This window comes from Vulpes vulpes, chromosome 12 (genome assembly GCF_048418805.1).
Source record: "Vulpes vulpes isolate BD-2025 chromosome 12, VulVul3, whole genome shotgun sequence".
Lineage (NCBI taxonomy): Eukaryota > Metazoa > Chordata > Mammalia > Carnivora > Canidae > Vulpes > Vulpes vulpes.
In genome coordinates this window covers 57,972,813-57,989,723 of record NC_132791.1, presented here as the reverse complement: position 1 = coordinate 57,989,723, position 16,911 = coordinate 57,972,813, and the positions used below count along the sequence as shown (strand labels likewise).

General features: G+C 41.7%; 1 protein-coding gene across 10 annotated transcripts in view; it reads left to right on the top strand.

The window, feature by feature from the left end:
• The window catches only part of MEGF10 (multiple EGF like domains 10), a 164,520-nt gene that overhangs the window by 131,794 nt on the left and 15,815 nt on the right, over positions 1-16,911 (top strand). For all 10 annotated transcript variants that reach the window (XM_025994995.2, XM_072728658.1, XM_025994994.2 and 7 more), the window contains 5 exons: positions 9,159-9,305; positions 10,481-10,615; positions 11,139-11,267; positions 12,817-12,945; positions 15,836-15,964. In XM_025994995.2, the coding sequence (XP_025850780.1) occupies positions 9,159-9,305; positions 10,481-10,615; positions 11,139-11,267; positions 12,817-12,945; positions 15,836-15,964 (669 nt within the window). The remainder of the gene's footprint in view (positions 1-9,158; positions 9,306-10,480; positions 10,616-11,138; positions 11,268-12,816; positions 12,946-15,835; positions 15,965-16,911) is intronic.

The window sequence follows — 16,911 nt, the reverse complement described above, 5'->3', positions numbered from 1 at the left end:
GAGTCTGTAGATCAATGTGAGAAGTATTGCTAACATGACAATACATGTCTTCAGATCCTTGAACCAAAGATGTCAGCAGTGACCTCTTCAGTGGTGTCTCTCAGTCCTTTGGAATTTGTTGAGAGCTGCGTTGGCTTCTGACAGGAGTAAACTGAGATGAACTGTCATGTGCTTGATTTCTAGTGTCTCAGAGCTACCTTGGGAAACAGACCAAGGCTGGGTAATGGACTTTATTTTCTGTCAATAGGAGTTACCCACAGACACAAGGACTCTCTTGCCCTCTAGTTTCTCCTTGACTTGCAAAAGCTAAGATAACTCTGACCTCACAGTGTGAAATTCCACCTCCTCATGTTTACATGTGGCTCTTGGTTACTCAGTGTTATAACTACATTATGCTAGAGAGTAAACCAGATTTTGTGGCTTCCCTAGAGTTTTTGAACTCCTCAAATAAAATGACCAGTACTCAGTTATCCATGATCACAATGAAGTGAAATAGCATTTTGAACCCCCTGGCAAATTCAGAACTTTTCTAGCAGAGAGACCATATCAATTGTTTTGAACCATGCTCTACCAAATCTACTTTTATCTTATGAATATAGAGGAAATGTGATGTGTTCCTGAACACAGCAGTCACTGCTGAAGTATCTACCTGCTTTGATGATTTAGAGCCAGACTGTGAAAGGCATACTCTTGTCTACATGAGAAAAGCAGGAGATATGATTTGGCCTGAAGCCAGCCAGAAAATGTGTTTGTTGCATTCCACAGTCTGGGTCATGGGGTAAGACAAATTATCCCATCTGGCCTTAGACCTATGGAGCTCCTGCGGGAATGCAGTGACTTTGTCACACAGCATAATCTTGTAATACTCTGTCCATCTGTGACTGGTCTGCTTCTCTAAAGGGGAAGAAGCTCTGCTGCTTCATGTTGCTCTGTTAACTTGTTGCCCTTGCTGTCTCTTGGCTTCATGGCCCCATTGTCTCATTTCTGTGGGTCTTCTGTGTAGGCTGTTGATCTGTGAGGATCTAAGACTGCCAGAGACTTTTTTAAGGAGAAGTCATCCCCCACATTCACAGTACACACTTGGTATATGCAAACATGCAGAGAGGAAAAGAAGGTTACTAAAGTTCCAAAATGCACCCTACAGTTGGACCAAGAATGGGTTTATTTCCCCCAAAGGAAAGTAGAATAGACTCTGTGTTATTTATATAGAGCACCCTTCATTGTCAACACTGGAGAGACTCAGAATTTTTCATCAACAAACTTGATTTTGAGTAAGTAGAAGAAGAACCTTTCTCAAGATAAAGAAAGCCTTGCTATTCATTTGGATACCAGATGCCGGGCCAGATAAAGTAACAGGAGCCCAGGAAGTAAATGATTGTTTTCTCTCCTCCCTGTTGCTCAGAGTGCTCTAGGTGAAATTTTACTGGACAGGGTAGTAGTGCATGGGTTAACAGTGAAGTTTTGGTGCAGTCTAACACAGGGACCTGGGCTCTTCCCCTGAGCAAATCAATAAGAAGGTATAAAGTCACTAATACTGCTAGGTCACAGAGGACACTATAGGGAGATGCTCATCAGGTCTCTGGGTTTAGAGCCAGAGATAAAGGTTGGGAGAGTTTTATTCTTCCTTATAGAGAAAATAACACACCCGCATTGAGGAAGTCAGATGCTAACCTGATATACTAAGGAAATCAGCTTGCTTTCTTACCCTGGGGCTCTCCACCACTCCTCATGACTTCTGACACTTTTCTAATGTTTGTCTTTTTCTCTTAAAATAACTGAGATTCTATCATTGGCAGTTCCATTTTACCTGGTTTTAAAACAGGTTTTCAAAGGTACTGCCATATAGATTACCCAAAGCAGAAGTTGCAGCTGACATTCCAGATACTATTTCTAAAAGAAATGTACCATTAAAAAAAATGTGAATATTTTTAGCCAATTGACTACTTTATCAAGAAGAGGCAGATTGCAGTTAAAAAACAATGAGGGAAAAATGAAACACCATCCAGAATATAGGCTGGGCTCCTTCTCCCACACCTCTACACACACACACACACACACACACACACACACACACACATACACACATGCACACACTGCTATAAAATGAGACTGGCTTTTCAAAATGATTGTTCTCAAGTCCTAGATGTTAATGAAATGTAATTAATTGTGTGTGTGTGTATGTGTATTTCCAGAGTAGTGAAGTAATATGCTTTATATTTTCCCCAAACAGTAGAAATATGCTGACTTTCTTTTTTCCTTTCTGCCCTGACTTCATTCAACCAGAACACCTCTTCACTGAGCGTTATAGCTAATCAAGATTTCCTTCCAGCTGTGTGGGAACATATGCCGTCTCCAGCCTGGTTCCCAGCCCTGGCTAGGATCACTGTCACCTGGGAACTTTTTTAACTTGTGTATTCCCTGTCCCCACCTCACACCTACTGAATGACAATCTGGAAGGTGAGTGAGGAGGGGGGTGGAGCCATTGCCAGCCCATAAAGCACCTTTTGTACAAATTTGGAGAAGGTTTGGAAATCCTTCAGGTTGCACTTCTTGGCAGGTGGAGGGCAAGCTGGATTTCTACCCTGCCTTAACGCTGTGGCCAGGGGCTCTGGTGCAGTGTACAGCCTGCACAACTTTACGTGATGGCCTCATTTGTCTTTTCAAAAGTTGCACCAGTGGCCCATACACTGACATAGTTACCAGTCTGTGGACTGACCTGTGCTATGGTTTTTTACTCTCGTTATTGAAGAGGTGGGGGTCCCAGGGAGCCTTTCTGTGACAGAAGTCTTGTATCTAGTGGCAGAAGGCTTAGGGGTACATTCATACCAGAAAAAAAAAGTTAAATGCTAAACTAAGAGAAAAGAGATTAGGACACCGACTCAAGCTCTAGGAGTTGTAGGAATGAGAGAGGAACTAGCAACCATGTATGAGGGTATGCAGTGGCAGGAAGAATAGAGAGAGAGGTGGGGTGCTTTATCTGAGCCCAGCCAGGAGGGGGGCGTTAGAAAGAGGAAAGCCTACAGGCAAGTTTATAAGAAGAGCCTGTCTTTTCCCAGCAAGGGCAACTAGGCCTACAGTGGTCTAAGCTCCTCTCCTAAAGGATGGCCTCCCTCTGTGAATTCCCCTAAATGTTCCAAATTTGACCGAGTGAGTAAGTGAACTGCTACTTTAGGTACTGATCTGTCCCACAGTGATCTCTCATGTGGCTTAGTGATGCCTGAATTGTTATAGTTAGGGGGGACCTACCTTTCTTTATGCAGTTACAGAAGGTACAAATTCAAGTGCAAATGAGCTTTAATTAACATTCATGCACCCAATCAACCAGGGTATTGAAGGGTGGACAGCATTCACGCAGAAGCCCCTGGCTGTCTGTCTGTGTGATTTTGTGGGGAGGGAGTCCTATAAAAGCAGAACATCCGCAGAGTCCCTGAGGTGAGGGTGGAGGAAGGGGCATGTCTTCCAAAAAGAAAGGCTACAGAAAAAGCCAGAGCTCCCAGAGTTGCCCCTCTGCCTAGCAGTCTGTTCTGTGTGCTTTTATCCAGGTCCAGAATGAGGCAGGTCATGCTCTCTGGAGCTTTTGTCTTCCAGCTACAAATGCAAACATCGATGATTTATACGACTTATTGAGATTTTTTTTTTCACTTGGTCATCTCTAGAAAGCAGATCCTTTTCTAATTCATCTTTAAAATTCATAGTATACACATGGAAAGATTTAACAACCCCTTGTGGAGTGTCTCCAAGTTGTGTGCAGCCACAGTGCTGGGTGCTGGGAACACAAGGGTAAAGCGTTGCCAGCTCCTGGCCAGCAGAGGCTCACATGTTCTCAGGGTGGACACTGCGTGGGCACAGGTGGATACACCAGTGAATAATGTCTGTACGCCAACAGTAAGCGGCTGCTTTGGTAGCAAGAGGGTTAGAAAGGAAGGAAAAGTATTATGACTCTATACTGTGGTTCTTCTCTTCTATAATCATCAAGCCTAATTATTACGAACAAATCTTTCTTCGCTCTAATATATGTTTAATAGCTTGTTGCTCAGGAACCAGACATTGAATTGAAATCATGTCCTTCGTTCAGTAGTGCCCCAAAGATTGCAGTACTGGCATGAGAAATATGAACAATTAGCAAGACGAGGAGCTTGGGTTCTATCTCTGAGAGGGAGAAGTAATGACACCCCAGATGATTTATTTTACCGCATTCATGCAATCACAAATGCCTAGTGAATGCTGGTTTCACATTGAGGCTGCTGGCATAATGCATCAGGCATGAAATGCACGAACATTTCTTTAGAGCTGCTTAGCTGAAGTTTATCACGATCATTCAGCCATTGCCTAGCAACTTGGGAAGGCTATCAAAGAGCTCTTTGTCCTCAATCCTGGCAAAAACAGTCCCTCACAGATCGCCTTATCAGCGTTAGAACGTTTATCAGGAAAAAATGCTTCCACTGAGCCAGAGATCCCTGCAGATTTAAAGATACCCTCTGCCCATTTTGTTCCCTCTTCCAAGTGTGTTAGGGAATTGTTTTCTGAAATAATTCCTATTTGAACCTTTATCTGTTCTTTGGTTAACATTCCAAAAGAACTTCTTCAAGATGCCTCCATAATTCTTCTATTGCATTGTAATTTGGGCCAGCATTAAAAAAAACACAGACCTGAGCTCATAAAGGTATATCTTCTCAAAAATCAGCAAGGCAGACATTTCCACCTCTTTAGATGGGAAGGGTCATCATCTTTAGGCACACAAAATAGAAAGATGCTGGGTTTCCTGGTCTGTGTGTGCTTCTCATCACTTCTTTCGGGAAGGAGAGAATTATATGGTTGCTGGAAAATGATTCTGAATATCATGTTGGAAAGAGGGACTGTGCTTATTGATGCATTCAACAAATCTTTAACATCCTCCATGTGCTAGGCGCTGTAGTGAACAAAACCCCCATCTCTTTCATGAAGCTGCCAGAATTCATTCATTACCCTGCATGGAATATGGGGGGACAAGAACAGGTACAGATCTTTCATTTCCATTCTCTCTTGTATTTCCCTGGAATTTATCCTCCTCTGCATCCCAGCTGCCAATGACTTATTTTAAGATCTTGTCATGTTTACCTTTTTTTTCTTTTTTTCAACCTGGATAACCTAAAACAGCCACCTGACCCAGGTCTTCTCTCTTCCAGGCTCACCATCCTTTTACTGTCTTCTGCCCTCCTGCCAACCACAAATTTAATTATGTGCTTCTCCTACTTAATTGTGCATTTGGTCCCTGTCAACCCCAAGGGGGAAGCTCACACTCCACAGCATGGCATTCTTGGCTTTCTCTCCGTGGCCACAGCCTGGCTGCCCAAACTCCTCTCCTGTTCTTCCCAGCCGCAGTTTCAGCTGTCCTCAACGTGTATGGGCTTCTTTGGACTTCTAAGCCTTACACCCACCATCCCATTAGCTTGGAACCCCTGTCAACCTTCACAAAGTATTTCCTTTTCTATGATCCCCAGACAGAGTTAGATGTGCCTATTCTGGGCCATTATCATTCTACAGTTGGAGGTCTTTCTTAGAGAACCTGTCACCAGCAAGTCAATAGACGCTGGATCCCTTGAATGTTGATTAAGTTGAATTCTTTTTTTTTTTCTCCTGTCTTTGATAAAAAAGGGAACAGAAAAAAAAATGTCTTGCAGGACTCCAGCAAAGTTTGCAAAGATCGGGGTGAAATCAACAGAAATAATTTAGGAATGACACACACTCCAAGAAATGGTTAAAGCAAATGTAAATTCCCTATCCTGAAAAAAGTTTTACTGCAAGGTTAACCTTACATAGAGGTCACATCAGTAGCCATATACCTAGTGTAACCTAGCGAAGTGATTACCCAGTTACCCCCTCTGTGAGCCTCACTGCCTTAATATTTCACAATTAGAGATTCACTTCTTAGGCTTCTCACATGTATATTCCTTTAAAATATGAGTACTCTCGAGAGAAGATAATAACTCAACAGTAATCAATTTATCTTATCTTTTCCTGACTATAAGATGAAAGGAAAGATAACAGGAGGGCACAGAGCTCTGAAGGCGAGGAGTAGCAGTAACAGAAAATGGGACAGCAAGAGGAAAAAAAATGCAGCTTCAAACTTTTTTACTAGAGTTACCCACTGAGGCATACTTTGTTTGTCTACAAAGAGATTAAGCAGTAATCTCTGAAAAATGATGACTCATTTTTACTAATGATAGAGAAAAAGAAAAGAGATTGAATTTTAGGGGAAGTTGGTCATAGAATTATTTTAATTGACTTTTCAAGGAAAGATTTATTTGCAATCCTGAAATAAAAGATTTTTTAAAATAAGCTTGCTTCTGTTGAAATATGCTTGTACAATTGGAGACAGAAGATTTGATAGATGATCTCTAGAATTCCCTGTGATTCTCTGGAAATGAAATCATGGGTTAATCATGTGAAACAAGCATATCATTGTAATGGATCTCTTTGCTATATCATGGGCCCTGTTACTCTATGAAAATTACCTCGATAAAGTTGATTATGACAGATGGTTATGTTATCCAGCTGGACAAACCTATTAGGGAAGAGGAGTCAGATATGAAATAAAGAATCACTTTATTCAGGTTTGCCAATCTGCCCTGGAATCATTTTTCTTAAGATGCTCTGATTGAGAATGTGCTAAGTCATATATAAATTATGATAATCTGTAATGTAAAACAGTGGCAGATAATTTTGACCTAAAGTGTGCTCTATTCCAACTTAAGTGCGTTTATTTAATGTGAAGGAGAAATTTGGCAAGTAGCTGATGAATCAAATCACTATGAATGGCTAAATCCCACCCTTCCTCAAGCTCCCACCCAACAAAAATGTGCCAAAAATGAGGACCAATTTTCAGGATAGTTTTCAGATTAACTCAGCTTCCACTTCTCCAAAGTCCTAATTGGGATTTACATGAATGGCTCCAAACCAAAATGGCCAGGGTTGTCTGAATATCTGTGAAATGGGTGTCCCCATCTTAGCTGCCATTAAATAGGAGCCCTGGCTCATGGTCAGAGCTCAGGACCTGAATTTGAACAGAGTGAAGCCTGTAAGGGGTTACTTTTGTTGATACTTTCCTCAGATTCACAAAACAAAATTTAGTTTTACGGCCTCTCTTTGAAGTGACTTATTCTGCAGTATGTTTGATGCTCTGCCTCTTGTAGATTTCAGACAAAATACCAGATACAACTCTATAGCTGGTAAATCACATTTGATGAGCATAACATTTGCATATCATTCCACCTTAGGTTTCTTTTCAGAAGAGGTTTGAAAAAAAAAAGATCATATGTTCATGAACTCAAGAAAAAAAAATCGCAGTACGCCAAAATTCCGTGTTTTTATTCTTTAGGGAATGCTTAAACCCTGGTCAGCTTATGACAGGTCTGATCTCCTTCTTCAGCCAGCAGTGCAAGCTCAAATAATAGTCTATTGTCAGTTCAAGCTAGACACAATGAGGTCTGTGCGCTTTCATGCCTACTTAACAGCCTTTACCAAGTGGGAGACTTCAGGAGGAAAATGGGAACAAATCAAAAGTAGAATTATGGCTCAGCAGAAATGACTGTATACCAATTAGCAATGTTCACGTTATGGTTTGCGGCTGCCTCTGTTTTAAGGTTGGGCCATTGAAGCAAAAACTGCAGTACAAAACAGCTTTCTCAGCTTCCGTGGTGCTGGGTTGGTGATAGCATTCTGGAATCCCTGAGTGTGTGTGTGTGCTTGTTCTTACTGTGTTTTCACTTGGTCTGAAGCCAGCAGTCGCCAGTTCACTACTAATTATAACTCACGGCTTCTCAATGCAAAGAGCATGTCTTTGAGTTGCGGAGAATTCTGACTTACAAGAAAGAGGTGCCTGTTGTATTTCAAATACAAACTTACCAAAGAGACTTCTATTTACCTCAAATAAAACCTTGTTTTATTTTTATTTTTGCAACTTTGGTTTCTCCTCCTTGTGTTTTCTTTAGGCATTTGTTCATCCATGACCAGCTGTAGAGTTTCTGTTCCCAGGGTGAGAGTTAAAAACCTACATATAATATCCTAATAATCAATAACATAGACAACAGCTATAAATAACATCAGTTGTGATATTCTTCCTTTATCTGCCCAGTGTCAGATGAAATTTTTAAAGAGGAATTTAGTGGCACAGATGAGTGTATTTTTCCATCCTGTACAATATATCATCAACATGTTTGAAGATGGTGTCTGCTGAAGGGGAAGGTTTTTTCTTTTCTTTTCTTTTTTTAAAGGTTTTATTTATTTATTCATGAAAGAGGCAGAGGCATAGGCAGAGGGAGAAGGCAGAGACATAGGCAGAGAAGAAGCAGGCTCCTCAAGGGGAGCCCGATGCGGGGCTCGATTCTGGGTCCCCAGGATCACTTCCTGAGACAAAAGCAGACATTCAACCACTGAGCCACCCAAGCATCCCAGGAAGGCTTTTTTCTTTATGTACAACAATTTAACCACTTTTTACTTTTATTTTCTTTTTTTTAAATTTTTATTTATTTATGATAGTCGCAGAGAGAGAGAGAGAGAGAGAGAGGCAGAGACATAGGCAGAGGGAGAAGCAGGCTCCATGCACTGGGAGCCCAACGTGGGATTCGATCCTGGGTCTCCAGGATTGTGCCCTGGGCCAAAGGCAGGTGCCAAACCGCTGCGCCACCCAGGGATCCCTTACTTTTCTTTTATCTTTTTTACACTTTGTTGATTTCTCTGTAAAGATAAAGAATTGGGGGGAAGGTTGCTGAGGGTCTCAATGCTAAAGTATTTTTTGATAAATTTTGCCTTTAATAGACAGAGCCCTTGGGCTTCCCATTTGCTCCCTCCTTCTAAAAAAAAGGAAAATCAGTATAACAAAGTTGTTTTATTGCTATTGTTTAATGCCTCCATAGAATATCATCCTGGGATTATTTTAATGTTATGATGACACAATATGTGATTACACAGTAGATGACGATGCATTGACATATATAAGTGAATTTTAAACCTCACACCATCCTTGCTCACTGTTGCCTGGGATAACTCAGCCTGGAGACCATGACCAACTATCTGGGTCTGGGACATGGGACCAATGGCCCCATGTCTGGGATGTAGAATCCCAGAGGCACGAGCCCACACTGCCTCTCACTCAGCCTTGCTCATGTGCGTTGTTTCAGGTGTCCACTGCGACAGCGTGTGTGCTGAGGGGCGCTGGGGACCCAACTGCTCTCTGCCCTGCTACTGTAAAAATGGGGCTTCATGCTCCCCAGACGATGGCATCTGTGAGTGTGCGCCAGGGTTCCGAGGCACCACTTGTCAGAGAAGTAAGTGTCTTATCAGATGGCGATGTCTACCTTCCCTTATCAGACACTGTGTGCAGAATTATTGTCCCACCCCTCAGCACTCGGTGCTGTTCTGTCGCAGTCGAGGGCAGAGGAGACGATCATAGGTCTCCCTGTGTCCCTTGCAGAGCTGTCTTTGATAGCACTGCCCCAAGAGCTTTATTCATTCCAACCTTCAGGACGAGCCTAACAGATGGAGCTTTCGCCATTCCTTCTCAGTAATTATTTCAATGCCTCATTGGCATCATCATCGGGATATGTCTCTCGATCCTGCCTTAAATCTTGCAAATGGTGTTCCAGAAATCCATTGACCTGTAAATATTTGATTCAGCAATTTTGGCATTGGCCTTACCTCAATTACCAGAAGTCAACATCAGCCAAACCTTGCGGCAAATCATACATCCTGCTAGTCATCGTACAGCCAGTGCTGTGGGGAAAACAGCCCTGCAGAGTTAAAAATGGGGGCTGTTGACATTGGTCAATAAGACTTCGAAGCTAAGAAAGGACTTATAAGATTTTACTAAATCTTTTAGTAAATGCAGTCAAGAAAAGAATATATAAGATACATTATCCTGATTTTTTGGACTTTTTTTTTTCTCATTAAAAGCTCTATACACCTGTCCTGTATTTAAATCCTAGTGATGTCTTGAGAAGGAGCTAATTATGTAGCAGTTTATACTTGTTCTCTTTTCAATCACCATCATTTATCTGCACCACGTTGAGGAGGAACAATCTTTTTAATGCAGACCAGAGATCTATTTATTGCCGGTTAAAGACTCTTAAAAAATAAAGGATTGACACATGGCTTGAGAGTATTTATTTGGGATTTTAGAACTGTGTTTCCTTTCATTTGTTTCTTCAACAAAAATTCTTCAAGCCTTGTTCTGTGCCATACCACAAGTGAACTAGGGCCATAAATGAGAAAATTGAGAGAACTGAGACACGTGCCTGCCCTTGGACAATCCAGTCTAGTGGCTTCTTTTCATTATTCAAGAGTACCCTTCTTCCTTTGGTGGTGGTTGTTTTATACTTGGAAAATTCTCAATATCGCTAAAAAAAAATTTTTTTTGGCCCCAAACTAGAACTAGATCATGATGTGGAATTTGAAAGTAACACATCTCAGGAAAGATAACTGTTAATTTCCGTTCTATTTCCAGTCTGCTCTCCTGGTTTTTATGGGCATCGCTGCAGCCAGACATGCCCGCAGTGCGTGCATAGCAGTGGGCCCTGCCACCACATCACAGGCCTGTGTGACTGCTTGCCTGGCTTCACAGGTGCCCTCTGCAATGAAGGTAAGGTGCACAAGTGTTTTTGAAGAGGTGTGCAGTGATGGGCAGGCCACATGCAGTCTGTCCTCAGGCTTCCCTGAGGACACGTTGTTAGCTATCAGCTATCCATGCCTTCTGGTGTGCTGGGTCTGCATGGGATGACTAGGAGCTTCAGAAAAGCTGGCTTGTTGCTCCTGCAGAATCTCTTTATTCTCTGAGCTGTGTCACTCTTCGCTTTTAATTGAAAACAGCCTCCCACGAAAAATCAATACAGGGAAGGGTTTTGACTCCCTGAGCAAGAAGCCATGAAGTCAGGTTTCTAGCAATGTGATGATGTCTCCTGGTTTGTGATGCCTTAATGAGAATCTTCGGCTTCAAGTATCTGTAAAAACTGAGCCCATTCAAGATGAGGGATGCTGTTGAGTGGAAGCAGCCACTACATGGGCATCTAGGTGGATGGATTTCAAAGCTATTTCCTGCCCCAAGACTAGAGTTCCATGAGATGAGATATAATTGGGCATTACTGACCTATATAACATCTTCACAGTGTGTCCCAGTGGCAGATTTGGGAAAAACTGTGCTGGAGTTTGTACCTGTACAAACAATGGAACCTGTAACCCCATTGACCGATCTTGTCAGTGTTATCCGGGGTGGATTGGCAGTGACTGCTCGCAACGTAAGTCTCGTTTGAGAACAACCATTTGTATCTGTTTGTTTTCAAAGTCCTTAGAACTGAAGTATGAGTGTTTCTCTAATCAAGAAATAATATATGAATAATTATGATATACCGTATTTTAATTTTAAGTGGCCTTTTTCCCCATTAGTTGCTCTATGCAATGTTCCTATGTTAAATCCAAATAATGTCTTAGAAAGAACCTAAATAGGATAGCATTTTGCTTATTCACTTTTCAGTGATTCTTATTCTGTAAAACGGGGGTATAATACTCAGAAAAGCCATTCTAAGTTTTATTTCATTTTTTTTCTAAGTTTTATTTCAGACCTCAGGCGTCAGCTATTATTGTTCTTGGGCAAAAATGGTACACACAATTGTGGGAGAATTTTTTTCCATTTTTTAAATTACTTCAGAAATATTATCCTTATTGAGCCATATTCCTTATTGGGTAACCAAATAGGAATTATAGATGGTCCTCCTTTTTTTCCTCCCAGTTTTATTGAGAAGTAATTGACAAACATCACTGTATAAGCTTAAGGCATACAGTGTAATGGTTGAAACGTATATATTGTGAAATGATCACCACAATAGGTTCAGCTAACCTCCATTGTCTCATGTTGCTATAATGGTGGTTCTCATTTTAAGCAGCTATATTCTTGAAGCATTACTATAAGCAAAAAGTTTCTTTTGCATTTTTTGTTTGTATATTTTTGGTAAATCAATTCATTCTACCTCATAATGATATTTTCTTTCACAGATACTTTATCTGAAGTTCTTACTGCTTTTCACTGGGCAGTGACCTCCAACGATTCTGTTTTGTTATTTTCTGTTCCATCCCATTAAGAGTTTTTTTTTAATGAATAAACAGATTTTATGAGTAAACATATAATTGAAACCTTAAAATTTAGACAAGTTTCTAGTGACAATTCTGGAGTTGAGTGGCAGTGCATGACTTATATGACACCAGGTCCCTTAGGTTCTCTCAAGTCACATCATTTGCCTATCTGATCTTTGCTTAAATGTCCTCTCCTCAGAGAATCCTTCCCTGAAGGTGTAGCTCTGGTCACTCTTATCTCCCATTACCCTGTTTTATTTTTTCTAATAGTATTCATTGCCACTGTTTTTTCTTATTGCCTGGCTGGCTGGCTAGTTGGTTTGCCTGCCTACCTCCCCTACAGAAATATAAGATGTCAGAGGATGGTCTGGACCTTGTCTTGTCCTCTGCTACCTCTTTTGTGTCGAGAACAGTGCTGGGCACACAGAGTTCAATGTGCACTTATTAAGGAACTAAATCTATAAACTTAAGATAATCTTTGCTTTGCCCACCTGCTCTGTGGTCTGTCAGCAAATACAACATTGGTAATGATGGTTGCTGGTGCAGTCAGCATTGCCATCTGGGTATGAGTCCCATTTGGAGCACTGTGCTTTCTTAGTTCTGATGCATGCTGCTAATATCTCACATGCTAGGAGAGTGGTGAGAGGATGGAGTTCTCTCTGCTGGGTGCTGACCTCCAGGCTCTAACAGAACTCTCCGTGCATGCTGTGGTTTCAGCTTGTCCTCCTGCACATTGGGGTCCAAACTGCATCCACACGTGCAACTGCCACAATGGGGCGTTCTGCAGTGCATACGACGGGGAATGTAAATGCACTCCTGGCTGGACCGGACTCTACTGCACTCAGAGTAAGCGACAAGCCTTCCGAGGCTCACCCAGGGGAGCCGCACCCCAGGAGGGTGCACGAGCTGAGCTCAGCCAGGACTTCTGGCATTGGAGTGTTTCATTTCCCCAATGACTGCTAAGCATCTAAATGTCTCTGCGTGGTTATGAGCTGTCCTGTTCCAAGTTTTCTGTCCATATGTCATATCAGGACACTGAGGTAGAGAGGTGCTATATGTGATGGTATACAGCTTCCTTCCTAACTCTCCTTTAACCAGACCCTGTTTAGATGCACCAAACTCCTTATCATTTATATATACATATGTTTTATATATATATATATATATATATATATATATATGCACACACATACGTATGCTGTTTTTAGTATGTGATTCCTTTCTATGAAGATCAAAAACAAATCGATGTGTTAAGATTATTGATTAGAAAGGTGCCTGGATGAAAATGTTCTGTATAACTTTTCAAATTGGGGTGGTCATCACATGAATGTACACCCTGTCAACTATTCTTACAGCACAAAGGCTGGGGTAAGTGACAGCGACTAGAAAAGCAGTGAAGATGACAAGCCTCACTCCCTAACGTAATGTGTGCTCTTGGAGAAGATTGCATTCTGTGGTTCTCAAACTTGAGTGAGCTTCAGAATCACCAGGTGGTTCAATAAACACAAGACTGCTCTGGCCCCACTCCCAGAGCATCTGATTCACTGGGTATGGGGTGGGACCTGAGAATTCACATTTCTCACAACTTTCCACATGGTGATGCCAGTCGGGATGATGCTCTAAGAACCACTAGTTCTTTTTTCCATTTTGTATCCCATAGTGTCCTTAACAATTTCTTCTTCTATGAAGTTTTACCGTCATAGGATATAATGTGCAAAGTACTCCACAGCTCAGCAATCTCGGGAAAAAAAAGACTATTCTCTGTCCTCTTGCCTTCAAATGAATAAAGGAGATAAGGCAGGAAAACATGGTTTATTATTAATACAAATTTATAATGTATTCTTTTTAAACTTTTTCAATAATAATATATCATTTTAAGCCACAGAAATGAGCTGAGAAAGAAAGATGGGTCAGAAATTAGGCCACTCTTGCTTAATAGTAATTAGAGAACATAATTAGAGAAGAGTTTGAACAAGCATTTTGGAACTTTCTGGAAGAGGGTGTAGACCTTGAGCCATGATTCAAAAGGGAGATTTGGCAAGAAGAGAGGTTGTCCCGAGCATAATCTGCCAGGATTGTATATACAGAAAGGTTTTCAAGCTCGTTAGAGAAAAGTGCTTGTAAGTTATTGTTTATTATTCCAAAATTTGGATTTGTTTCAATTGGAGGACCTTTCTAAGTGGACATAGCACAGGACAGTGGGAAGAACGTGGGATCTGGAGCCAGACTTGCCTGCATTTGTATCATGGCCCTGTCAGCCCGCCACTTGCCGGCTCTGAGACTTAGGGCACTCGGGGCTTAGTTCCCATCTATAGGGAGGAATATCCACTGCTGTGTTTCTGGGCTACTATAAGATTCAGTGAGAGGACACATGGAAAGCATCTGGCCCCAAGTAGGTGCTAAATAAAAACACGACAATGGTAGTGGTCATTGCATGCTGGCATCTGTGCTGTACCTCTGTTTCTTGAAAGTTGAACTTTTGTTAAAACCTCTAGAAGAAAAAAAGAAAAGAAAAATCACTTATAATAGTTAGAAACGGCCATGGAAACAGCCTATAATGAAGCTTTCATTATACCAGGGAGCCCTGAAACACCTTTGTGGAGCAGCTTCTGCCCCAGGACAGCCCACAGGGCTTGTGTGTGTCCTCAGCACAAAGGTTCTGCAGTGGATAGAGATGGCCCAATTTTAGTTTTGTACTGATATTCATTTCCTCCTGAAACACACAATGAGTCACACGTTGCCTGCACACCCCTTGTGTATACAAATTTTGTGCGTCTGTCTCTATAAGTGTCTAAACATATGTGCATATATATATGTATATATATGCATAGAAACCAGAACAGGCTCTAAACTGACTTTCACTTGGAAGCCAGACCAGTTATATTCTTATTAGATAGAAGGTCTGTGTCTTGAATATCATACAGCAGTGTAAGGTTTATTACTTTTTTATGAAGCACCTATGATATATAGGGTTTTTCTTTTTATTTTTTTTTTTAAGTTTAGCATTCCACTACACCTTTGGTGAAAGACATAATAGTATATAAATTTGTGACAGATACAGTGGACAGGGCTAGTAGCCAACATAGAGACATTCTGCACTTTAAGTAAAGGCATACCAGTAATTTTAATATAAAATACTCATTTCAGTCCATGGCATTGGAGTCTAGGAGTCTAATAGTTAAATGAAAGAATACAAGAAAGACCCCCACACTTCTGGGGGGTTTTGTTAGAAGACATTAGTCTTGGGCACCTGTGTGGCTCAGTGGATTAAGCATCTGCCTTCGGCTCAGGTTATGATCCCAGGGTTTGGAGATCGAGCCCTGCATAGGCTTCTCTGCCTGGCAAGGAACCTGCTTCTTCCTCTCCCACTGCCCCTGCTTATGCTCTCTCTCTCTCAAATAAATAAATAAATAAATAAATAAATAAATAAATAAATAAAATCTTTAAAAAGAAAAAGAACACTAGTCTTGATTTCAGAGCACCAGCAATGGTTAAACTGTCAGGTGTGGAATTATTCTGCTTCCCGCTCATGAATTATGACCTCCTTGCAAGAGCCCCATCTTGGGACTTCAAAGAAGCCTTTGTGACAAGCTGAGATCTGTGTTATTGTCTTTATACACTCTCCAGTAGCTCAGCATCCTTCAGGTTTAAACACAAACAATTGGAAGCAAGAATGTCCTCCTCTCACCCCCCACCACGCAGCCTCCTGACTCTACTGTCCTTCCCTCCTGCACAGGATGTCCCCTGGGTTTTTATGGAAAGGACTGTGCATTGATATGTCAGTGTCAGAATGGAGCTGACTGTGACCACATCTCTGGGCAGTGTACATGCCGCACTGGGTTCATGGGGAAGCACTGTGAACAGAGTGAGTATGAGAGCGTGACGTGTCCAGGTGGTATTTTCCCCTAGAATCAGTTTTCCTACATGCCTGAAAATAGGAAAGCAGCAGCTGCAACTTTTAAATTGTTTGAACTGATGGCTGGTCACTGACCAGCACGGTTGACTATTCCCCCTCCCAGAGACCTGGCCACCTTGGGGTCCTTGCCGGCTGTCTTTTCTCTCAAACTTCTTCTGGGTAAGTAATCAGTGCTCTGGGTGGAGGGGGTGTGCCTTCAAGGATGAAGACAGAATTCAAGTTTTCCATCTGTTCACCCTGGCTCTAACTCTCTTGCTTATTTTTGGAACGTAACTGCTCAGAGCTTTAAGAGCCAGTCAGGTTTTTTTCAGGTCAGAGGCAGAGCCCGGGCTGCACACTGGATGCGAGTGGCTTCTCTGGGGCCAGGCTGAGTGCAAAGGAGGCAGGCAGGCTCCCAGCCCTGCTCTGGGTGTGGAACCAGGTCCATGCAAACGTTGCCCCCCTTCTGACAACTTTCTCTAGATAGTACTTCTATATTGTTTCCCCTGGCAACTTCTCATCTCAGTCTTTACAATCTTCAAGACAATATATTGCCTTAAAATGTTGTATTGTAAAAGTCCCACTCTAGAAGAATATGCCATGTTCCAATTACGCATCTTGGCTTTGCCATTTCCACCCCTACAGCTATGCCTCTGCAGGGTTATAAGAAAATTAGTGTTAAACCGAGTATTTCTTTTTTTTTTTTTTAGACCGAGTATTTCAACGTAGTCTATTGTTCCTGTACTCTGTGACTTTCATTCAATATTCAGAATGAATAAATAGGGTCTTAGAGCTGTCTGGGGATCACCCTCTTATCATAGATGACAGGAAAGGGGCCAGATCTTTCTTGCTTATCAGAGGGGGCACTCCTGGGTAGGATGTAGCAAAGATTACATGCCCATAGGAGCAATGTGGCC